The sequence below is a fragment of the Mirounga leonina genome, unplaced genomic scaffold (genome assembly GCF_011800145.1).
Source record: "Mirounga leonina isolate KUSES-001 unplaced genomic scaffold, KU_Mleo_1.0 Mir_91, whole genome shotgun sequence".
NCBI lineage: Eukaryota > Metazoa > Chordata > Mammalia > Carnivora > Phocidae > Mirounga > Mirounga leonina.
In genome coordinates this window covers 27,833,396-27,859,044 of record NW_023270839.1, presented here as the reverse complement: position 1 = coordinate 27,859,044, position 25,649 = coordinate 27,833,396, and the positions used below count along the sequence as shown (strand labels likewise).

The 25,649-nt window shown below is 43.1% G+C and overlaps 1 protein-coding gene across 1 annotated transcript in view; it reads left to right on the top strand.

Annotated features, from left to right (window-relative positions):
• MYO5C (myosin VC) overlaps positions 1-25,575 on the top strand; it is an 80,851-nt gene extending 55,276 nt beyond the window's left edge. Inside the window, exons 29-40 of the mRNA XM_034994890.1 lie at positions 619-712; positions 1,159-1,222; positions 2,238-2,406; positions 6,057-6,144; positions 9,017-9,115; positions 11,120-11,274; positions 12,837-12,926; positions 15,602-15,752; positions 16,388-16,670; positions 21,955-22,129; positions 22,548-22,628; positions 24,176-25,575. Of these exons, the coding sequence (XP_034850781.1) occupies positions 619-712; positions 1,159-1,222; positions 2,238-2,406; positions 6,057-6,144; positions 9,017-9,115; positions 11,120-11,274; positions 12,837-12,926; positions 15,602-15,752; positions 16,388-16,670; positions 21,955-22,129; positions 22,548-22,628; positions 24,176-24,328 (1,602 nt within the window). The 3' untranslated portion in view covers positions 24,329-25,575. The remainder of the gene's footprint in view (positions 1-618; positions 713-1,158; positions 1,223-2,237; positions 2,407-6,056; positions 6,145-9,016; positions 9,116-11,119; positions 11,275-12,836; positions 12,927-15,601; positions 15,753-16,387; positions 16,671-21,954; positions 22,130-22,547; positions 22,629-24,175) is intronic.
• Positions 25,576-25,649: the final 74 nt, after the last annotated feature.

The following is a 25,649-nucleotide window of genomic DNA, read 5'->3' as shown; positions in this document are numbered from 1 at the left end:
AAAGAAAGAAAGAAAGAAAGAAAGAAAGAAAGAAAGAAAGAAAGAAAGAAAGAAAGAAAGAGAAAAGAAGGAAAGAAAGAAGGAAGGGAGGAAGGGGAAGGGGAAAAGGAAAGAAAGATGCAGACAGACAAGGACAGAGGACTGTGAAACATACTGGATCATTCCAGACCTCCACTTACAGAGCCGTGCACCGCCTGGAATTCACAGGGCACGGGGGCACCTCTTTGAGATGATTTTCGTGTACCTAGATGAGGAGATGGCGTCTCTGGGCCTGGGCCGAAGAGGCTGGCTAACCTCAGCAGAGCTCCCACATGGCCTCCCAAACAGTGACTTCCTTCTCCCCCAGGAGACCCTGGTGATACCATGGTTGTAGCTGTGTGAGAGCCACTCCCTCCAAACGTGCTGGTATTGCTTGTGACTCTGTAGATCTTGAGGTAAAAAACCATAATGCCAAACCAGCCTAATGCCTTGACTGGCTCTCCTACACAGCAATACCAGACGTACGCTCCCTGGGGCTAAACACCCAGACGGTCTAGTTTGCTTCTGAGTAGCTCTGAGATTTTGAAGTTCACAGACGAAAGTGTTTTGTATTCAAATATTTCTAATTCTTCTCTAAAGATGATCCCAGACTTTAAACAGCAGATTTCAGAACTGGAGAAGCAGAAGCAAGATCTGGAAATCCGCCTGAATGAACAAACGGAAAGCATGAAAGGTAACTGAAACTGTCATGAAACTGCTTCTAGAAAATGGATTCCCGGGTCCAGGAAATAACAGAGAAGTCATTGTACCCAGGGATCTCAAACTCTGGTTCTCCAGGGGCCCAGCCAGGTGACATAAGTGGGCTGAGTGGAGAGGACAGTAAGGTGCATGGCATTTAGAGGTGCAGGGGCCTCCAAGCTCCGTTGGTTGTTGCCAAGTGGGAATATTGACCCCAGTGTTGCTTGATATTCCTATCTTTCAAGAAAAGCCAGAAATCCAGATTTTTATGTGAAATATCACAATTTTGGAATAATGGCTTTGAAAATTTTTAAATATTGTTCAGACCAAACAAAACCTAATCTCAAGCAGGAAACAGTTTAGGACTGTTTCAAAGCATGACCAAATGCAAATCAAAATGCGATATGGACCCCAAAGTAAAGACAGTTCTTCTCACTACAGGAAAACTGGAAGAATTATCTAATCAGTTGAACCGCAATCGAGAAGAGGAAGGAACACAAAGAAAGTAAGTGTTAATGTGTATGTTCTTCAAGTTCATGCTCACGTAATGCTTTTCCTTTCTGAAATTGTGGGAGATACCAAGATATGTTAAGCCAAAAAAGCAAGGTGCTAATTAAGGTATATGATATATTACCATTCAAATGTGAAGGAAAGAAACATGTATGTACACACCTTCCCCCCCCACACACACACCCCTGGGAGAACATACAAGAATCAAAACATTGCTTGTTCCAGGGAGCGGACATATTTTTCACCTTTTATACCCTTAGAACATGGATTCAAAAAACTGCTGAAATAAGATTGTGTGTGAGAGAACAGATTTTCTCAGAGCAGACCATTTAGGGTAAGGCTTGAAATCCATGTGACAGAGAATCTTCGCTGATAATCCCCCCAGATTTGCATCTTGACCAGCAGAGGGCCTGGTGCTGTGGCAGAGCCTTGCAAGGAAAATGTTTTGCCACCAGCTCATTGACATACTTAATTTTCAGAGCCATACATGGACACCCTATGTCCTAGAGAGCATTTTTAGTCATGTGACTTTATTGGTAGGATGGGGATGAAATGAGGGCCCCAAATAGTAGGAAAGTGGTAAGACACAGTCTTGGATCTCTTTTGATGGGCTACTACTTCTCTTCTCTCTGATCCCTGGCTTTTTGAGAGTCTGGTCCCCAGGCCGTTCACAAAGGAGATAATCATTGGGCTTTTGGTCATAAGGGTGTGAGTGGGTGTGAATGTCCCGGAGGAGCGGTCATCCTTTGGCAGAGTGGAAGCAAGAATCTCTTATCAGGCTAAGGAGACTGGGGCAGTCGTGGGCAATTTTATACCCAGCCAGCCCTGATCTTCACCCCCACCCTCCACCCCCACTTCAGGGACATTTCTTTTGAGGTACTATTCACTTTACACATAAATTGGTCAAAGTATTTTTCTGTCTTTGGAAATAATCATTGTTTGCTCTGACAATGAGTGACTTCTCCAAGACGGTCAAACTGATGCCAAAATTTCCTTTATTTTTTTCTCAGGACCATAGAGGCCCATAATGAAATATACACCAAAGAGAAAGAGAAGCTGATCAGTAAGATTCAAGAAATGCAGGAGGCCAGTGAGCACTTGAAGAAACAATTTGAAACTGAAAGTGAAGTCAAGAGTACTTTCCGGCAGGAAGCATCTCGTCTAACTATGGAAAACAGGGTGAGAAGTTTTCCAACTTGTTGATAAATGACTATGTGCAGATGTCACCGAAAGGGGGGACATGCCACCTAAAGCCTATGATGAATGACTCCAGACCAAAAGGTGCTTCCGTCAGAGCAATCTGTGTCCTTATCTCAGCAGACAGGTGGTCTCTGAGGTTGCAGCCTTCTGCCGGGGAGCCTTGGGGACTTTCATGGGCCACACCAGGGAAGTGTCCCATAAAGTAAAGGGATGACAAGAGGAGAGATGAGCGCTGTCCCATGGATAGCAGCCATCTGAGATGACGATGTTCTGGTCTACAGCAAGCCTTTTCCCATTAAAGGCCCATGCTTGCTTTGGGGGTATGCCCTTCCTACAATTTTTCAGGTCAAAATGTTCCTCTATGAAATGATCACGATGGTAGATGGCAAATGTTTTAAATTGTTAAATCTTCATCAAATTGTAAGTGCTGTGGCCAAAATGAATTTAGGCAACTCTAAGTCAGTTCCCAGCAGTTCTTTGGAAATTTGACTAACGTGTGAAACCCACAGGACTGGGAAGCACCATAGTGGCAGATGGGGCACTTTCTTGGGGTCAGACATGCTCAGGCCCCTTCCTGGGCTGGCAGCCTCCAAGACTATGACCAGGGAAGGGCCCACCAGGGCAGGAGTCGGCAGCCTGGACAGGCCCACAGGCCCTGCACCCTGTTGTCAGGGCCCCCCTTGCTTATCTCACAGGAAAACCACGATAGGATAAAATCATATTTTGCAGGATCAGCATTTAACTTTGACGAGTAATTATATCCAAAGGAATCCAAAGAGCTTAGCATTTGATAGCAAGTAACAAATTCCAGTCAGGGGCACCTAGATGATGACCATCTTTTTCTGAGGGGGATGCAACTTTCTCAGAGAATGGCCTCCTTAGGTCACACTGGATAAGCAACTGCTGAGCTTTTGTGAGCGGTGGTCCTGCCTTCCGCACAGATGCCTGTGGGTGCGTCCCCGGGGCCTCAGCCGGAGCCCGTGGTAAAGGAGAGGGCAGTGGGTGGGTCGTGCATGTTGCGCATCTTGCCCCACGGGAACGTTCACTCCCTCACCGTGAGCGCACAGCTCTAGGTTTTGTCAGTCCCTGAGCTGTGTGGGATTTGTATGAGTTTGCTTCTGATGCTCCAGCACCAGAGGAGGGTGCGGTGAAGGCCCACTCAGTGCCCCTCCTCAGGAGCCCCTCTGTGTGTGTGTGGCTCTGTTCCCACGCAGGGCCAGGCCACGCTGCCCCTCCCACAGTGCACCGAGCCGGGCAACACTCAGAGCTTCCTGTTCACTCCAGCAACGTATTCCCGAGCCAGTGAGTAACTGTGGTGTTGTAAATGAATGGAATAATAGGCAACAAAAGATTATAATTTCTATATATTGGGGGGGGGATTTGCCCACAAATGAGACTTCACCGTATTAGTTTCCTAGAGCTACCATAATAGATTACCACAAATTGGGTGGCTTAAAACACCACAGATTTGTTCTCTCACAGTTGTGAAGGCCAGAAGTCCAAATTCAAGGTGACAGCAGGGCCACACTCCTCCAAAATCTCTAGGGGACAATCCTGCCTTGCTTCTTCCTGCTGCTGGTGGTTCCCAGCATTCCTTGGTTTGTGGCAGCGTAACTCCTACCTCTGCCTGTGTCTTCGTATGGGCTGTATCTCTCTGTGTCCTTTTCTATTGGAAGGAGAATCTCACTGGATTGAGGACCCACCCTAATCCAGTATGATCTCATACTGATCCTTAGTTTAATGGCAACTGTAAAGACTGTTTCTAAATAAGGTCACATGCTGGGGTTCTAAGTAGACATGAATTTTGGAGGAGACACTATTTGACCCACTACATGATTTTTGAGTAAAAGAAAAATCCTTATTAAAAAAGGGAGGGGGGAGTGCCTGGGTGACTTAGTCGTTAAGCATCTGTCTTTGGCTCAGGTCATGATCCCGGAGTCCTGGGATCAAGCCCCACATCAGGCTCCCTGCTTGGCGGGGAGCCTGCTTCTCCCTCTCCCGCTCCCCCTGCTGTGTTCCCTCTCTCTGTGTGTCTCTCTCTATCAAATAAATAAATAAAATCTTAAAAAAAAAGGGGGGGGGACTTTTAGTGATCATCTCACTATTTATCAAAGAAATTCTAAATTAAAACTAGATGTTATTGTTGCCCCTCAAGTAATAGAGATCTTATGGTGCTGCTGAAAACACCTTACACCATCACACATGGTTTCCAGGAATAGAAAGGTCAAATTGGCGTCAACTTTCTTGGGGGTGATTTAGAGGCAAATATCCTGAACCTTTGGAATCACCTTCTTTTTTATTCAGTCATGCAATTTTTAATATCTTACTATCCTGAGTAATTAGATATGTGAACAAAGATTTTTGTTCAGAGTGTCCATCATAGTGTTACTAATTGTAGCAAAAAAAATGCATGTCCAACAATAGTGGATAGAATAAATTGTTGTGTATCATGACTTAGGTATTAAAATGACAGTTCGCATATATTATCAATGACATAGGAAAGTGTCTTCAATATAATGAGAGAAAAATACAGAATTTAAAACTTTATCTGCAGTATGACCCCAATTCTATAAAATGTGTATGTGCCATATTAGGAAAAAAGAAAGGAATGAAATAAATCAAAATGTGAACAGTGGTTTTCTCCCGGTTCTCCTCGACTGGTGACTGTTATTATTAGACGTATCTTAGGATGGACTGAGACAGGAGGGAGGAAACTGTACCCACACTCCCACTTGTAAGGCCAGATAAAGTTCCTAACATGTTTAGCCAGAGACCCAGAACCATAGCAGGGGAGACCTAGGTGACCGCAGCATAGAAACAGCACAGTTTCCCTTGGTGCTGAGAGTCCCCGGAGGGCCCAGGGCTAGAGTGACAGCATGGTGGGCACTGCTGGATCTGAGAAGCCTGAATCCTTTTTGAGTTAAAGCCCTCAGAATTCAGGAAGAACCTAAACACTCTGCCTTTTCTAAGAAATATTTATAGGCATCCAGGACTCTGCTGGTTCTTGAGCCAAATCCTGCATGGGCAAGGCCACCCCCTTATCAGGAAGGAAACACAAAGCCAGGACCCAAATCTCGGAAGTTTCTCTGCCTCCAGCTTCTGCTATCCAAAGAAACTGTTTTCGCACATTTGTATTTTTCAGTTCTCTATAATGGGCGTTATTTCATTAAGGGAAAAATAGATCAAGATAAATACGGCATATCGATACAATAGGATATTATTCAGCCACAAAAAGGAATGAAGTGCTGATACATACTTGAAACTGATGAACCTTGAACACATTATGCTAAGTGAAAGAAGCCAGACACAAAAGGCCACATATTGTATGGATTCCAATTACGTTTAGCGTCCAGAAGAGGCAAATAATAAGGAATCAGAAAGTAGATTAGTGATTACCAAGGACTGGAAGGGACGAGGGGAACAAGTTACAGGTCTCTTTCTGGTGTGACAAAAATGTTCCAGAATTAGATGATGGTGATGATGGTTGTATAGCTGACTCTAGAAAACCACTGGATGTGTACTTCAAAGGGAATTGCATGGAATGTGAATTACAGCTTAATGAAGCTGTTACCAAAGCATAGATAAAGATGCCTCTAAGCTAATGTCTTTGTTTCTCTTGATTTCTGTAGGATCTTGAAGAAGAGTTAGACATGAAGGACAGAGTGATTAAAAAGCTACAAGATCAAGTCAAGACTCTAACCAAGACGATTGAAAAGGGTAGGAAAAATAACACCCCCTTTCCTACCTTTTGAACTGTCAGCTAAGGTCAACACGCATTGTTTGTTTCCTGATGTGATCCAGAGTCTTTGAAACTCAAAGGAATGATTCTCAACTGGGGCAGGGGGCGGGGGAGCAGGTTGGGGCTCAGTGATGGGCTAATGGAAAGATCCTTTGGACCAGATGATAGCTCATCAGCTCTCAGATAATTCCAGATGCACTCATGTAATTGTAAGGGACACCCCGTAATGAATACTTTTAACCTCTTCTGCTATTGACTCTCCCCTGTAAAAATGAAACTGTGAACAAGTTTCCAATGTAACTGCTTTGAAATTCTCTTCCTCTCCCAGTTACATAGGATCAGTATCTCCATTTCTGTTAGAAGAAAGAAGTAGAGAACAAAGAAGCTAGACAGGAGTCCTGAACATGGACTGAACTTCACACTTTGAATGCCCTTGTGAGCTCCTGTAAAAAGGACCCTGTGCCTTTCTTTCCCACGTCTGCTTCTGAGTTGCTGAACTTTTCTGACTTCTCTCTTCCTCACTCTTGATTCTTGTTCTGTATTGCTTCCTCTCCCTCCCAACCTGGATCACTAAGGCTGTATCTCCAACTGTCTGTTCCTTTTTCTGTATTCGTTTCTTTGAAGAGCTCCTTTATTGTTCTTTATCCCACTCTCACCTCAGTCTCCAAATGCCTACCACCAACATGAGGATTTTTCTCCTTCAGTCATTAATGATAAATGTCAGTCTGTCCCATGCCCATGAGGGCAGGGACCACGTCTGCCCTTCCCAAGCCCCCATTGTGTCCCCGTTGTTGGAAAGAATGAATGAACTACCGTCTCAACACAAGGATTTCCAAAATCCACCTCCTACTCCTCACTTCTGTTTCTGAGTCCCGGCCGGTCCCTCTTCACCTCCAAGACTACCTCCTTTGCCTTTCTACCAACTCCTCCAACTCCACATGGCTAAAGTGGAGTACATCAGCTTCCCTTCCTATATTAATTATCTATTGTCATATAACAAACTATCCCCAAATTTAGCAACTTTAGACGACACACATGTAGCAGCAACAGAGAGTTTCTGAGAGTCAAGAATGCAGGAGCAACTTGGCTATGGGGCTCCGGCTCTGAGTGCCTTCACGACCTCAGCAGGGACTCAGTCACCTGAGAGCTTACTGGGCTGCAGCATCTGCTTCCAGGCTCAGCCACATGACTCTTGGCAGGAAGCCAACCTCTTCTGAATGCTCCTAGGTGCCATTTGCTTCCAGAGTCCCTGCAAGGAACATGCCCAGATACAAGTCACCACACTCAAGAACACCCAAAGTATAATGTCCTTATCAGATATTTCTGCTTCCTTTCTTGTTCTTCCAGGTCCAGATGCAGGGCACCAATCAGACGCCATTCTTACCATAAACAGTATTGCATAGTAAGAGAGTTGACATTCTACCTTTATTAGTCTCCAAGGGAACAGAGCTGGTATATTAGCAGGAGAACTTCTCATACAGTAATAAGAAAGTTCTGTTAACTTGTCACCTGCACCACCTTTTTCACCCACCAGACCCTCCTTGCCCTTCTTGGCTCAACTGCTGTGCTACCTCCTTCATTTGTTAAAGTTCCAGCCACTTTGGTGTGAATTCTTATGGCCCCTGTATTACTTTCCTATGGCTGCTATAACAAATCAGCATAAAATTAGTGGCTTAACACAACACAAATTTATTATCTTAAGGTTTTGGAGACCAGAAGTCCAAAATGGTTTCCACAGAGTTAAAATCAATATGTCAGCAGGGCTATGTTCCTTCTTGAGGCTTTAGGGGAAAATCTTTTCCCCTGCCTTTCCAGCTTCTAGAGGCCACCCACATTTCTTGGCTTATGGGTCTCTTCCTCCATCTTCAAATTCAATAGCATAGCATCTTCAAAATCTTTCTGACTCTCTAACCTCTGTTTCTGTCATCACGTCTCCTCTCAGAATGGACATGAATCTTTGGCGACCAGAGGGCAGACTCTGGCCTACCCAAAGATGTCCACATCCCAATCCCCAGAACCCGTGACTATGTTACTTACACGGCAAAGGGGATTTTGCCAGTGTGATTAAATTAAGGATCTTGCGATGGGTATATTACCCTGGGTTATCTAGGTGGACCCAATACAATCACAAGAGACCTTATAAGAAGGTGGCAGAGGAATGCCAGAGTGAAAGAAGGTAATGTGGCAATGGAAGCAGAGAGAGAGAGGGAGGGACGTGGTGACGGATGCCAAGGTCAGGGTGATGTGGCCACAAGCCGGGGGGGTGTGGGCAGCCTCCAGAAGCTGAAAAAGGCAAGAAACGGATTCTCCCCTAGAGCTTCCAGAACTCAGCTCTGCTGACACTTTGATTTCAGTCCTACATGTGAGGTCCATTTCAGTCTTCTGGGAAAACCTGTGGTGTTTTAAGCCACTAAATTGGTGGTAAGTTGTTACAGCACATAGGAAACTAATACAGCCCCCTTGGGATCATGCAGTTTGGTACTTTGCTCACCAACTGTTCCACAAATCTTGTTTTCTTGACTGTGGCATCAGCATCTTGAAGACAGAAGCAATATCTTGGTTTGCTTTCTTATCCGCACGGTGCTGGATTCATGCTGGCTCTCACGAGGATCCCTTCAAGGATAACTCCACCTTTTCAGCAGTAGCGATACTCATTGATAGACTTGCAGATACGAATCACTACCAGAGGAGTTCTTCAGGATTAATCAAGTTTCCATGTATCTGAAAGCCACAAGCGTTCATGTGCCAGCCAGCCAGAATGGGGGGGGGGAGAGAGACAGAGCAGTCTTGTTATAAAGCCTGTGGAAGTTGCTTCTGTGAATTTAGCTGATTATTTGCCTCTGCCTACAGGCAATGATGCGCACTCATCCTCAGGACCCAAGGAGTACCTTGGAATGCTGGAATACAAGACAGAAGATGAGGATAAGCTCATCCAAAACCTCATTCTTGGTAGTGAGACCTGGAACTCTGAATGTTTGCTCTGTCACTCACTGCTGCCGTCCTGGGTGGGGGCCGTCGCTTCTCTTCCTCCACTGCTGCTTCTCCTAGCCCAGACTTTCTCAACCTCCCCACTGGAGACCAGATAATTGGTTGTTGTGGGGGGCTGTGCACTGTAGGATGTTAAGTGGCATCCTTGACTTCTACCCTCTAGAAACCAGTAACAGCCTCTAGTCATGACAATAAAAACATCTTCAGACGTTGCCAAACATCCCCAGGGAGCCAGAATTGCCCTCAGTTAAGAAGCGCTGCCCTAACCCCTTGCAAAGTCTAATCATAGGATCCAGATAGAAGACACAGCCTCTCATTGTTGCGTCTTAGCACAGGAGCTATGGTGGAAGTGACTGTGGCTCCTTGTTCCATCTGACTTCTGCTGAGAATTCTCTTTGCAGGGAACGTGATGGGGGCTTCCCAGCCACACCTCAGTTACAGGAATGTTCCAGCATACACACTCAAGGGTTGGTGGTCTCAGAACTAATCTCACCAGACTGTCTTCACCATGAAAATCACATGGTTTTCCAGTGGGAGGGAGAAAAGCTGCTCTCAGGATCTTAAAGCAGAAAACTGATGTGCAGCCTAACTTCCTCTTTTCTAAGTGACTCCCCAGCCCCACACGTGAGCACCTGTACCCTTTCCTTTCTACCCTCATGGGTGCACAGCTGTGGGGTCTCTTCATTCCCGTCTTTTTTTTTTTTTTAAAGATTTATTTATTTATTTATTTGAGAGAGCGAGAATGAGAGAGAGCACATGAGAGAGGTTAGGGTCAGAGGGAGAAGCAGGCTCCTCGCTGAGCAGGGAGCCCGATGCGGGACTCGATCCCGGGACTCGATCCCGGGACTCCAGGATCATGACCTGAGCCGAAGGCAGTTGCTTAACCAACTGAGCCACCCAGGTGCCCCATTCCCCTGTCTTAATGTAGCCATGGGGGAGGTCTTTGTTTGCTTACCTTAGTTTGTTCTATAAAGTCTCTCTCTTCCCTTTACCCTCCCCGCCCCCCCCGCTTCTCCTCAAGGCTGGCAAGGCCTCCTCTGCAGAACTATTGTGTGTCTATTTTCCTGATTCAAGGCAGGTACATGAGATCACTGAGATCATATCCCATCCTCATCATAAGAGGCCGGAGTCAGGTGCATGGATATGGGGTTCCTCCCTCACATCAGAGGTCTGAAATCCAGGGTCTCCATGCCAAGGAAAAGTACAAATTGTCTAAATTTCAGCCCTTTATTTTTTTTAAGATTTTATTTATTTATTTGACAGAGAGAGCATGAGCACAAGCAGGGGGAGTGGCAGGCAGAGGGCAAGGGAGAAGCAGGCTCCCCGTTGAGCAGGGAGCCCAATGCGGGGCTCCATCCCAGGACCCCGGGATCATGACCTGAGCCGAAGGCAGATGCTTAACGACTGAGCCACCCAGGCACCCCTAGATTTCAGCCTTTTAAAAAAGAGAAAGTACTTTGCAAATGAGAAGTAAGAGGAACAGGTGGGACCTGTACATTTTTTTTTTATACTATCCAACCCTTTATTTATTTATTTTTTTTTTATATTATTATTATTTTTTTTATTCTTATGTTAATCCCCATACATTACATCATTAGTTTTAGATGAAGTGTTCCATGATTCATTGTTTGTGCACAACACCCAGTGCTCCATGCAGAACGTGCCCTCTTTAATACCCATCACCAGGCCAACCCATCCTCCCACGCCCCTCCCCTCTAGAACCCTCAGTTTGATTTTCAGAGTCCATCGTCTTTCATGGTTCGTCTCCCCCTCCGATTTCCCCTGGGACCTGTACATTTTTGCCAGGAAGAGCCAGACTGAATCCCTCAAAGAGAAAAGCCATCCCTATGCATCAGGCACTACACTGAGTACAGAAAAGCAAATAAGCCCCGCCCTGTAGTCAGAGGCTCCTCATGGGGAAAGCTGACTCTCAGCTGTCGTCCTCATCAGCTCTTTCTGTTCCAGACTTGAAGCCTCGCGGCGTGGTGGTGAACATGATCCCAGGGCTGCCGGCTCACATCCTGCTCATGTGTGTGCGCTACGCAGACGCCCTAAATGACGCCGGCAGGCTCCGGTCCCTCCTGAGCAGTATCATCAGTGGTATCAAGCAGGTGGTTAAGGTAGGAACTGCCCTTGACATTGGCTCTTGGGATTTTGGTTACTTTAAGAGCATTGTAAGGATTCATCCTTGGCCCGTCCTTCACCTTGAGTCCTCGGAGAACCACACGATTCCTCAGACTAGTCTGCGGCCCACTCAGGGAAAGAAAGCCAGGCTGTCCAGAAAAGACAAGTTCAGTCAGGGATCCCCAAGGCTAACGATCTGCAAATAGACCTCAGAGCCTTACCTCCAAGGCTACAACCTGGTAGCCACCACCCCCACCACCCCTACCCCCTCAGCGGGTGAGATGCCCGGCTGTGAGGATGCATTATTCAGCAGGAGTTAGGAGTAGAGAATTCACATTTGTCTGGTGTTCAGTGCTTTCTGGTCCCTGTATTCACGAGAGCCACCAGAGTGCTCTTGGAAGGGGCCCCCAGAGATTGATGTTTGCCCTGTCCGTAATTGCATAAGATGGGTTTTCTTAGGGCCCACGTGCATTGTGTCCCAGGCCATAGGCACACAGTATTTGCCTCATCTTGCTGTCTGGAATGTTTAAATATTTAGAAACTGAAAGATGCACGGCATGAGGAGTATAAATCCTTTCCCACCAGCATTTCCCGTCTCGGCTTCCCCGGTGACTCCCTGGCCTCTGCCTTTGTGCGTGGCCAGGACCTGCCCCTCCCCGCTCCAGCACACAGCACGTTAAAGCAGCCCTCGCTTGGCCCACATACCCCGTAGTCTCTACGCCTTTCCTTCCACCCCCACCCTCACCCCAACTGCCAAGGTGCTTACACTAGCAGCCTCCCCCAGTTCCTGCAATCCGGCTTCTGCTCCTGTCACTCCACAAGAAGATGACCAGTAATTCCTCTTGCTAAATCCAATGGTTTTCCCTTAATTTTTTATCCTCCTCTCATGGATGGAAGCATTAGGCCTGCCTCTCTGAAACACTCCCACTTTGTCCTTCACATCCCAAGACCCTCCCAGTTTTCCTCTTACCTCTGACCACAGTACCCTCTTCCTGCTGCCCCACAAGCGGGGCTGTTCTCCCCAGCAGAGTCCTCGATTCTGAGCTCTCGTCCCTCCAGCCCTTTCCTTCAAGGACAGCATTCTCCCCCGTCTCAGGAGACCTTCTCAGCTGCCATCTTTCACCAGCATCCTTCCATCCTCTGAGCGTTTGTAGCCCAGTCTATGTCCATGTGCAGGGGCTCAGCCACCCATTTAATTGTGTCCTATGTATGTTATGTTACGAATGACATTCTTCCCGGTCAGAATGTGAACTCTGGAAAGCAAGGACCCAGACTTGCCTTTACCAGGCATCCTGCAGTGCCTGCTTCAAGTTTCATAAGTGACATAACCTAGACAGAGATACTTTGCAAACCAGAACCTGCTAAATAAACTAAGAGCTTATCGCTACAGTGTAAGTTTAACAAAGTCTTGGTGAATAAAAGAAGAATTCATTCTGATCAAAAGCCACCAGCTGACCAAACTGGTAAGATACATCTGTTCTGGGCTCAAAGGCACCAGTAGTCACCAAATCCAACTTTGTCTTCCTTGGTTTTTTTGTTTTGTTTTGTTTTGTTTAAGGAACACGTAGACGACTTTGAGATGCTGTCTTTTTGGCTTTCCAATACGTGTCATTTCCTCAACTGCCTGAAGCAGTACAGTGGAGAAGAGGTAGGGACACTTGCCTGTTCTGTGTTCTGTGCGGACTGCTGGTCTGTAACTTCCTTGTGAGCCAGCGCTCACCACAGGGATTGGGGACATCCCCAGCTCCAGGAGCAGCCTCTGCTCCAAATGGCTTCCTGGTCTCCTTCTCAGCCCGGAGGCCAACTTCACATTACTGGTTGGACAGAAGTCATAGTCAGAAGTCTTAGAAAGAGGCCGGGACCTGGGGCATGATACTAGGCCTCAGTTTTCCTTGAGTTTTAAATCAATGTGGTCCGGGCGCCTGGGTGGCTCAGTCGGTTAAGCGTCTGCCTTCGGCTCGGGTCATCATCCCACGGTCCTGGGAATGAGTCCCGCTCATCTGGGAGTCTGCTTCTCTCTCTCCCTCTGCCCCTCCACCCCCCCTTAAGATAAATAAATCTTAAAAATAATAATAAATAATTTTAAAATAATCTACCTCAATGAGGTAGATTAGATGAGTTTTAAGTTTGTTTCTGGTTGTGAAAATCTGAAGTTTTTAGTATTATGACTCTAAAATCCAACCTTTAGATCAACATGACTGTTCAGAGCTCTTCTCTCTGCAGGATTCTGATCATTCCTCCACAATCTGTATGTCCTTTGCCATTCCAGCTCTGCTCCCAAGGGGCTAACATCATAAAGGAATTCTCCACCTTCAAGTACTCACGGAGCAAAATGTCATTGACCTAAAATAACAAAGCAGTTTTTAGGGTTTTCACGGCTCTCCCAAATGTTTGTACTGTTAATGGTCCCACCAGCAGTGTATGAAGTTTCCAGTATCATACCTTCACCAACACTTGATATTGACAGACATTTTAATTATTTACCAATCTCATTGGTATAAAATGATACCTTGTTGACTTAAATTGCATTACTTAATCGCTAATGAGATGAGGAATCACTCAATATAGGGGCGCCTGGGTGGCTCAATCTGTTGAGTGTTCGACTCTTGGTTTCCACTCAGGTCACGATCTCAGGGTCAAGAGATTGAGCCCACATAGGGCTCTATGCTCAGTGGGGTTTCTATTGGAAATTCTCACTCTCTCCTTCTGCCCTTCCCCCTGCTCTCGTGTTCTCTCTCTCTCTCTAAAATAAATAAGTCTTAAAAAAAAAAAGGGTATCACTCCACATGCTTACTGGTCATTTGGGTTTCTGTTCAAATTGCCTACTAGACACCAGTTTTCCTTTTTTTTTTTCCTTATTGATTTGTAGGAGATCTTTACGTATCATGGATAAACCATGGCTTGTCTTGTAATTTTCTTTATGGAGTCTGTTGTACACAATTTCTGAATTTTGGTATATCAATCCTATTCTTTTATGATGTGTGTTTTAGTATCTTCAGGAAATTCTCCCTGCCCTGAGATCATGAACTTATTCTCTTACTTACTTCTGAACTTCTGTAATTCAAATTTAGAGCTCACAATTATGCTTTTATCTATCCAGAATTGGTGTGATTATTTATCCCACGATGTGTGAGATAATGATCTCATATCTTCTTCCGTGTGGATAGCCAATTGTCCCAATGAGGGAAAAGTAAGATATAAAAGTAACTCTACTAGTACTAGAGAACAAAAAGAGAAATAAGTAAAGAAAATCCAACCTCTGTCTAAAAGGGATACCAAAAGGAGCAGGGGGTACAGCCCAGTCCATTTAAGACAGACTCACATGTGTGTGACATTAATGGAAGAGGATATTATTCAGCACCACTTATTTTTTTACCCTTTCTTTGACCCCTCAGCCAGGTATAGAGCATTCTTTTCCCTGTCTGCGTGTGTTTTTAATTGCTATATTTTCATTTCTATTTCAGTGGTTCTTTTTCACATCTGCCTCTTCTTATATCCTCTTCTTAATGCTTTCTTTTTCTTTTATCTCTTTGAACGCATTGAATATATTGTATTAGTCTGGTTGGGCTGTTATCACAAAATACCGCAGACTAGAAGTCTTTTAAACCACAGAAATGTATTTTCTCACAGGTCTAGGGGCCCGAAGTCTGACACCAAGGTGCCAGCACGGCTGGTTCCTGCTGGGAGCTCTCTTCCTGGCTTGTGGATGGCCGCCTTCTCGTTGTGCCCACCCACAGCCTTTCCCTGGTGCACGGGTGTGGAAGAAGACAGATTGAGCTTCCTAGTGTCTCTTATTAAAGGGACACTAACCCTATCAGATTAGGGCCTCACACTAGGACCTCATTTGATCTGAATTACCTGATCACAGGCAAATACAGCCACACTGGAGGAGGGAGGGCTCCAACATATGAATTTGGGAGCATCACAAACATTTAGCCCATAGCACACATTTTTAAATATTTCATATTGATCTATGCTCTATAATCATGAAGTCATGAATCTCATGTATTGCATCTGCTGACCTCTTGCAGCTGTTTGTTTCCTTTGGTGCTTTGCAGGCTTTTTCGGTGAGCTTCCGTGGGAGTTGTTTTGCACTGTATTCTGTAGGTGCTGGGGGCACATATTTAGAGGGTGAGGAGGCAGTACGGCTACAGTTAGTTATAGAGAAGAAGCAGTACCACAAACGTGCGAGCTCCTTTCATACAAATCAGACACTAGGCTTTAAAGTACAGGAGCTCATTGGAATGTCCCTAATAGAGATAGTGTTTTAATTTCCTACATGTCTATATCATTCTAATACTTATATGCTCACATTACTTTCAGGAATTCATGAAGCTCAATAGTCCACGTCAGAATAAGAACTGCTTGAACAATTTTGACCTTTCAGAATACAGACAGATTCTTAGTGATGTGGCTATACGAATATATCACCGGTTCATTATTGTTATGGAAAATAACATTCAACCAATAATAGGTAAGAAAAGAATTGATGACCAAAAAATATTTATGGTCACCCGGAGACCTTAAAAAAATAAATCCAGTATAAAGCATGTGATTACAAAGAATATAATTTTAAAACCAGAAAAGTTTAATTGTGTAAATGTCTAGTTTTTAATTCTTTTTAATTGCTTGAAATCATGACCTATATAAAAGCACATGGTTCATAGTTTCCTGCCTGTAAGCGTGATTCACCCTGAAAGGAAAGCCTAGGGAAACCTGCTACTACTTACATAGCTAATCCTAGGTCGTAACTAAGTGTTTTTGAAATCTTAAAGTCCCGCTATAGTTTCTAACAATTTTCTGAAATTTAAATCCTTCAGGCTTTAAGTGGTTCCAGACCATGAGTTATCATGGTAACCTGCTCCCTCTCCTGTGAAGTTGAAAGAAGAGGGACTCCAAGCTGTTGTAAACAGCCTTGCACTCTGTCCACCTCCTCCATCCGGGGCTCCCCACTCCTCAATCCTCCCGCTTCCCCTATCACAGCTGCATCCACTGCTAACTCCTGCAGAAAACATCCTGCTTCCTGGAACAGACCCAGGAGAGCAATGGAAAATGTTCTCTGGTTGTCCCCCCTGTGTGTGCAAGAAATGCTTGTGTTTTCCTCTCTAGTGCCAGGCATGCTGGAGTACGAGAGCCTGCAAGGCATTTCTGGCCTGAAGCCCACAGGCTTCCGGAAGCGGTCATCTAGCATAGATGACACGGATGCCTACACGATGACCTCCGTCCTGCAGCAGCTGAGCTATTTCTACAGCACCATGTGCCAGAACGGCCTGGACCCTGAGCTGGTGAGGCAGGCCGTGAAGCAGCTCTTCTTCTTGATCGGGGCGGTCACCCTGAACAGCCTCTTCCTGCGCAAAGACATGTGCTCCTGCAGAAAAGGGATGCAGATCAGGTAAAACCCATAAACCTCCGCTTATACCCAGAGGCGGCTGGGAATGTCTGGGGCCACAGCCTGCTGCCCCCACTGCATGAGCTGCACTGCTTAGGTGGGGGTTGTGCAAGAGGACTCTTGGAAACTTGGGAATGTCTGCAGTTGGATGCCCGCCCCCCCGCCCCACTCCATCACTGTGCACCAGGCTAGCTCGGCACCCAAACCCAGGGCCTTCCTTCAGTGGTTAAAGACTAGTAACTAGTAATTGTTACTATCTTTATTGTCATTCCTTCTGCTTGCTTTGGATTTATTTTGCTGTCCTTTTTCTAGTTTCTTAAAGTAGAAGCATTGGTTATTGACTTTGAGACCTCTGTTTTCTAAAGCATTTAATGCTATAAACTTCTCTCCAAGCACTAACTTTATCCCACAAATTTCTAGATGTTTTATTTTCATTTTTGTTGAATTGAAAATAGTATCTAATTTCCTTGGAGTCTTACTCTTTGACCCGTGGATTATTTAGAAGTATGTTGTTTCAGGGGCATCTGGGTGGCTCAGTTGGTTAAGCGTCTGCCTTCAACTCAGGTCATTATCTCTGAGGTCCTGGAATCGAGCCCCGAGTTGGGCTCCCTGCTCGGCAGGCAGTCTGCTTCTCTCTCTCTCTCTGCTCCTCCCCACCATTCGTGTGCTCTCTCTCTCAAATAAATAAAATCTTTAAAAAAAAAAAAAAGAAGTATGTGGTTTCATTTCCAAGTATTCAGAGACTTTCTTGCTACCTTTCCATGACTTTTAGTTTAATTCCATCTGATCAAATAATGTATTCTTTCAGTCACACTCTTGGAAACAGAAGATAGAATGGTTATTGCCCAGGGCTGAGGAGAGAGGGGAAGGGGGAAGTGTTGTTCAACAGATACAGAGTTTCAGGTCTTCAAGATGAAAGAGTTCTAGGGATCTGTTACATAACGTGGTGCGTACAGTTACCTCTTATACTGTACACTTAAAAAAGGTTAAGATGGTAAATTTTATATGTGTCTTTTATCATAATAAAAAAACAATCTCAAGGTACAGGTTGAAAAATACCATAGATTAATATACCATAGATTAAGACACCAGTCACCAACCATCCCACTTTGCCTGAAACATTCCCAGGTTTATTTGTTAAATAAAAACTTCTAAATATTTTTACATTTAGAAAAACTTTGTATCATCTCAGTTCTTTTTAAATTTAAGAAGATTTGGGGCGCCTGGGTGGCTCAGTCGTTAAGTGTCTGCCTTCAGCTCAGGTCATGATCCCAGGGTCCTGGGATTAAGTCCCACATCAGGCTCCCTGCTCGACGGGAAGCCTGCTTCTCCCCCTCCCACTCCCCCTGCTTGTGTTCCTGCTCTCGCTATCTCTCTCTCTGTCAAATAAATAAATCAAATCTTTTAAAAAAATAAAATGAAATAAATTTAAGAAGATTTGCTTTTATGACCCAGAATATGGTCTGTTCTTGTGAATGTTCCACATGCAGTTGAAATGTATATTCTGCTGCCATTGGGTGGAATGTCCTATGTCAATTAGACCCTGTATGTTCTTTCAGTCAGTTTTTGCTTTGTGTATTTTGAAACTCTGTTGTTAGGTGCATATACATGAAGAATTGTTATGTCTTCTTGGTGAGTTGACCATCCTAACATTATGTAGGCTCCTTCTTTATCCCTGTAATGGTAATCTTCTCTCCTCTGAAATCTACTTTGTCCGAAAGCCTACTTTTTCTTTGGATTAATGTTTTCATAGTGTATCTTTTTTCATCCTTTTACTTTTAACCTACCTGTGTCATGTTTGAAGTGACTTTCGTAGCGGCAACAGAAATTTTGGTCTTGCTTTGGTTTTTTGCTTTTTTTAAACCAGTCTGACAATCTGTGCTTCTTAATTGGGGTGTTTAGACCATTTAATTAATGTAATTATTGATATGTTTAGATTTAAGTCTACCATTTTATTCTTTTTTATTTGTTCCTTCTGGTTTTTATTTGTCTGATCTCCTTTCTCTGCCTTCTTTTGGGTTCTTTGAACATTTTTTGGTACCCCTTTTAAATTTATCTACTGTGAGGGCACCTGGGTGGCTCAGTCCGTTAAATGTCCAACTCTTGATTTCAGCTCAGGTCATGATCTCAGGGTTGTGAGATCGAGCCCTGTGACAAGCTCTGTGCTGAGCATGGAGAGTATCTCTTTCTCCCTCCCTCTTTGCCCCTCTCCCCCCACCAAAATTTTATCTACTGTGTTTTTACTACACATCATTGTATATATCTTTTTAGTGGTTGTTCTAGGGATTATAGAATATATACTTAACTTTTCAGTGTATTTAGTTAGTTATTTTTAAGTAGGCTCCATACCCAACATGGGGCTTGAATTCACCACCCTGAGATCAAGACCTGAGCTGAAATAGAGTCGGACACTTAACTGACTAGCCACCCAGGTGCCCCTTTTAGTCTATTTAGAATCATTATCTTAACCATGTCGAGTGGAATGTAAGAAGCTTACCACCATATAGGCCCCTTCCCCCTTTACGTTATAGTTGTCTTATGTATGATATCTACAGACATCAAAAACTCTGCCACATAATGTTATAATTTTCATTTTAAATCATCTAACATATTTTAAGAAACTCAATAGAAGAATTGTCTATTACATTTACCCACATATTTACCCCATTTCTGTTACTCCTTCATTCCTAATATTCCAAGTCTTGTTTTTACCCCCAAATCTCATTTTGATATCATTTCCTTTCTGCCTGAAGAAATGCTTTCAGTAGTCCTTGTACAGCAGGTTTACTGGAAATACTTAGTTTTCTTTCATCTGAAAATGTCTTCATTTCACCTTCATTCCTGAAGTATATTTTTGTGGGATATAGAATTTGGGTTGACATTCCATTTTCTCATCACTTTAAAAATGTGAAACATTTTTCCATGGTTTTTGATAAGAAATGCAAGGTTATTTGAATTATTGTTTCCCCACAAGTAATGCACAGTTTTTCTCAGATTGCGTTCAAGATTTTATTTTTGCCTTTGATTTTCCACAGTTTAATTAGGATGTGTCTTGGTGTGGATTTCTTTGAGTTTAACCGCTTTGAGATTCCCTGAGCTTTTTGAATCTGTAAGCTTGTACATCTCACTAAATCTGGGAACTTTTCAGTGATTTCTACAAATATTTGTCTGCATCATAATTTCTCCTTTCCTCTGGAACTTCAATAACACAAATGCTAAACCTTTCATTATGGTTCCATGGGTCCATAAAGTTCTGTTTATTTTAGTTTATTTTCCCTCTGTATTCTTTAGATTGAATCATCTCTCTTGACTGTTTCCTCTGACATCTCTATTCTGCTGTTGAGCCCATTAAAAGAATTCTTTTATTTTTGTTATTATATTTTTCAGTTCTAAAGTTTTTGTTTGGTTTTTCTTTGTATCGTCTTTTTCTTTTCTGAAACTTTCTATCTTTTCATTTATTTCAAGATAGTTTGTCTTTACTTTTTGGAGCATTTTTATGATAGCTTCTTTAAAGTCTCTATGTCATCTCAGAGTTGACATCTGTTGATTGTCTTGTTTGATAAAAATTGAGATTTTCCTGGTTGTTCATATGCCAAGTAATTTTGAATTATATCCCGGACACTTCTAATATTATACTGTGAGACTTACAAATAATGCTACAATAAACATAGGGGTGTATATCTTTTTGAATTAGTGTTTTCATTGTCTTTGGGTAAATACCTGGCAGTGGAATTGCTGGATTATATGACCCCAAGATCAAGAGTTGCATGCTCCTCCAACTGAGCCAACCAGGTGCCCCCAACACTCAATTTTTAAAAACAGCTTCATTGATAGATAATTTACATGCTGTAAAGTTTATCCATTCTGTAAACTATATCCATATAGTTCAAAGGGTTTTGGTATAGTTGCAGAGTTGTGCAAACATCACCATAATGTAATTTTAAAACATTTCCATCACTCCAAAAAGAAATCTTATACCCATTAGCAGCAGCATTCTTTTTTTTTTTTTTTAAGATTTTATTTATTTATTTGACAGAGAGAGACACAACGAGAGAGGGAACACAAGCAGGGGGAGTGGGAGAGGGAGAAGCAGGCTTCCCGCCGAGCAGGGAGCCCGATGCGGGGCTCGATCCCAGGACCCTGGGATCATGACCTGAGCTAAAGGCAGCTGCTTAACGACTGAGCCACCCAGGCGCCCCAGCAGCAGCATTCTTATCCACTACCACATCCCAACTTCACAGTCCCCTCTTCCTCAGGCTAGGCAACCACAAATATATTTTCTTTCTCTATAGGTTTGCCTGTTCTGGATACTTTTATAAATGGAATCATAAAATGTGTTGTCTTTTGTGACTGGCTTCTTTCACTTAACATCATGTTTTCACAATTCATCCATGTGGTAGCATGTATCAGTACCTCCTTCCTTTTTGTTGCTGAATAATATCCCACTGTATGGATATACCACAATTTGTGTATCCATTAGTTGGTGGACATTTTGGGTCGTTTTCATTTTTTGGCTATTAGTAATGCTGCAGTGAACATTTGTTCACAATTTTTTATGTGGACATGTTTTCAGTTCTCTTGAGTATATATCTAAAAGTGGAATTGCTGGATCATATGGCAGTTTATGTTTAACACTTTGAGGAACCACCAACCTGTTTTCCTTAGCAGCTCTACCATTTTATATTCCCACTAGAAATATATGAGGGTTCTCAACACTCTCATTTACCCAGAGAGGTTGAATAACTTTCCAAGCTCACACAATGGATTGGTGGGCCTACAACCCATGCTTCTTACCTTATAAACTTATGATAATTAATGACAGAAACAAGAATAAAAACCCCAGTGGACTGAATGAAACCCTTCTACCAATTGAAAATTTTCTGCCAATATAGGAAAAGAAATCAGTTTTTTATACCAACGTAAGGTCTTCAAATATCACTATGATTTTTTCCTTTAGTAGATTTTCAAATCCATTATTAAGGGTATTTTAATAGGTCACTTTATAAATTATTGCAGTCGCTGCTTTTTGCTCAGATTTTCCCCAAAGTTAATGGCTGATATGGCCCCTCACCCCAGACCATCAAGATCCTTAGAATCCTGGATCATGAGAGCTGATCATTTGGTCCAACCCCTCATGTTACAAATGAAGAAACTGCTGGACCATGGTCCTAAGGCTCTCAGTGGACTTGGGTACCCTCTCAGGACACACTGGGGGATTCAGCACCCTCCCCTGAAGTGTTCTCAATGGTTCACCCACTGTTCTCTGTTTCTCTGGCTTTTACTCCAGATGCAACATCAGCTACTTAGAAGAATGGCTTAAAGATAAGAATTTGCAGAACAGCTTGGCCAAGGAAACCTTGGAACCTCTCTCTCAGGCAGCCTGGTTGCTTCAGGTCAAGAAGACCACAGACAGCGATGCGAAGGAGATCTATGAATGCTGTACCTCACTGTCTGCTGTGCAGGTGATCAGGCTTGCTGCGTGTGTCCCTGATCTTTACCAACAGATCATGTCATTGGTGTCGCCCTTTCTGGCTTAGCCAGCCATAGGGTGTGTCTGAATCTCTGTGTGCTCTTTGGGGTGCACACATATCTCCCAAGGACCACCCTCTTAGCTAATAAGCATTTATTTAATACTAACTTAGGACTTAACACAGAAGTGCATATGATACATTCCCTGCCCACTGAACTCACAGATGTGTATGTATGGGGGGAGGGGAGGGCGTGAGGAAGGAGGCCAGAGCACATGGTTCCTAGAGCCACATTTACAGTATCAAAGAACTGCATGTGGTTCCCAATAGTTCCCAAACCATCAGATTCGTTATTTCATGGACGGACTTGTCGTTTTTCATGGTCTAACACCATCTTATGTGCTGTTTGCAGATCATAAAGATCCTTAATTCATACACACCTATAGATGACTTTGAGAAAAGAGTGACTCCATCCTTCGTTCGCAAAGTACAGGTAAGATCCTTAAGATGTACATCCTAAGGATGTACCTTTCAATTTTCAGTGTAAGAAATTGAGGGGACCCCTGGGTGGCTCAGTCAGTTAAGTGTCAGACTCTTGATCTCAGAGTTATGAGTTCAGGCCCCATGTTGGGCTCCACACTGGGCATGGAGCCTACTTGAAATGAATGAATGAATAAATGCTTGAATAATTGAATGATTGAATACTGAATATTGAATTAATGTTAGGAAATCTAAGATTAAAGCACATTTACCAAATGAAAGGCACTTAGCAAAAGCAGCAGGAATTTTCCCTGTCAAATACCCATTTTATTTTTTTAATTTTTTTAAATTTTAAAAGATTTTATTTATTTATTTGAGAGAAACAGAGAGCACAAGCAGGGGGAGCAGCAGAGGGAGAGGGAGAAGCAGACTCCCCACTGAGCAGGGAGAGGGGCTCTGTCCCAGGACCCTGAGATCATGACCTGAGCCGAAGGCAGACGTTCAACCGACTGAACCACCCAGATGCCCCCAGAACCCATTTTAGGCTCGGTGGGAAGGGAATGAAAACACCAAAACCGTGATTCACCTGCTGTGTTTCTTCAGCATGTCTTGTTTATTATCAGTCTTCGTATCAGTACTGTGCAAGGGAGCAGAGGCGGAATGGAAAATGTGTACCCATTTTTCTTATTTTAATCCCTAAAGTTTCTTCTCCAATCAACTCAGGCATCAATTCTCAAAGTTTGGTTCAAGGATCCTGTGGGTCCTTGAGACCCTTTCAGGGGTTCTGCAAAGTCTTCCTTTTTCCAAATATGTATGTGTGAAGCAGACTTTTCTTCCTATACTTCAACCAAAATAACATATCACCATAGGTTGAATGCAGAAGTGGATATGAGATTCCACTGGTCATACTAAGTCAGACATTAAAAAGATTTATAAAAATATAAAACAATACCACTTCCTACCAATATTTTTTTGTTTTCAAAAATAGTTATTTTTCAATAAGTGTTTACATGCATTGGGTTTGTTCTTGTTATTTTAATAAATTAATATTTTAAATTATTGTTTTAATTACTAATATGGTAAATATCAATAGTTATACCCACATACACAAAAGCTCTTTGGGGTCTTCAATAATCTTTAAAGAGTATAAGGGGTCTTGAGGCAAAAAAAGTTTACAAACTACTGAACTAAAAAGGATAACAGCTAGAAAGGTTTAATACTTCAGATCCACTCATGTTGGGGCTTAGAATTATGCTACAAGAATGGATAAGAATAGAAAACAGATCCACTTACAGTCAGTCCATCCCATGGGAAATTAACTTCTGAGGTGAAACAGAGCATGTAAGTAAATATTCATGAGAGCTGACTGGAAATCCTGCAGAGAGCATTTCACCACGGGATTGTGTTGTTAAAGGGCTCTTTTGTGTGTTCTCTTACATGATTTTGAAAGGAGCTTTTCAGTGAAGGTGGAGTTGTGTTTTCCTTACCCTAGACTTCTAGTTAGTCATAAAGCAGAATGCACTGGTTTCCTTATTCATTTTTCTCTGGTTTTAATTTCAGGCTCTCTTAAATAGCCGGGAGGATTCATCACAGCTGATGTTGGATACAAAATATCTCTTTCAAGTTACCTTCCCTTTTACCCCCTCTCCACATGCTTTGGAAATGATTCAGATCCCCAGCAGTTTCAAGCTAGGCTTTCTCAATAGATTATAGCAGGAGAAAAGAGAGTAAGTGTACTTTTCCCTCAGAAGCTAAATGAAGATCAAATATGAGGAGTGTGCTTTATTCATTGGAACTGGAAATGCTTTGGAACAAGATGTAAGGAAGAACATAAGAATCCGCCAAGATGGGCCACATGTTGCAACTGTCGTTTCCTAAGAGTTACACACTAGCTGGGGTTGGAAAGTCCATGTCTACCTTCAGAATCACAGCCAGCTTTTACTGGGATTCCTGGAAGGCCCGTATTTTCCTCCAGGTGCCTCTTATCTAGAGCTGTCTTGTGACAGGGCTCCCCCCAGAGGCAGTAGGATCCGGGAACACAGTGTCTCCTAAGTTTTCTAACGTGTGTGTGAAGCCCAGGTACATTTATGAAGCCACCAGTATGTTCCAGGGTTGAGTCTTCCAGGAAATAATCCCGTTTGGCCACAAGGTTGTGTCAAAAGTCCTCTGACCCCATGCCTCCTGCCCCGGGTGGGTGGGCTAGGGTTCACTGACTTTTTACTAAAAATGCTCCTGCATGAAAAAATATTGATAATTTCAGACCCCTCTAGTTTTTAAGAGAATCTTCCATCTGAAATGAATTATATGAAGTATTTTATGTACATATATTCTAAAACAAATGTTATTAAAATTAATTGCCATGCCAAATTGCCAAATTGTCATCTCTTCTGAAAGAACATTTCTTTAAATTTAATCAACCAACACACTTGCCATATTTTTCACTGTTCATACAACAACGTCTTTAAAAACTAAGTTTAAAAGGCAACTTAAATTATTTTCTCTATCTTTTTAGCATTCAAATATGTTCTTAAATTTTCCCATAAAAATACCTGGGGAATTATATCAGTTCCTCATTCTGAGAAACCAGTGTTTCCCAAGTTTTATGGAAATGGACTCTCCCTTGTCCACCCCCCTTCCCCCAAACCTCTTTCCTTCCTTTCAGAGCACACCGTGTCATTTGACACTGTGGCCAGAGGCCCCAGGACTTCTCTGCACGGTCCCAGCATCCCAGCCGGCCGGTCCTCTGCTTCTGACAGACTCACGGGCAGTAGCTGTGACTGTAAAACAGCCGTGCATCTTAGGAGTGGAAATAATACATGAGGATGAAGCAGTGTCACCCTGCTAATATGTAATGATGTCTTTTCATATTATAAATGATTTAGTTCACTTAGATACATTATATAGAAAAAAATGAAAAGTAGAACTTTTAAATATTTTAATCAATAAAATAAATTACCAAATGAATTGGGTCAGTTTCTTTCTTTCTTTCTTTCTTTCTTTCTTTCTTTCTTTCTTTCTTTCTTTCTTTCTTTCT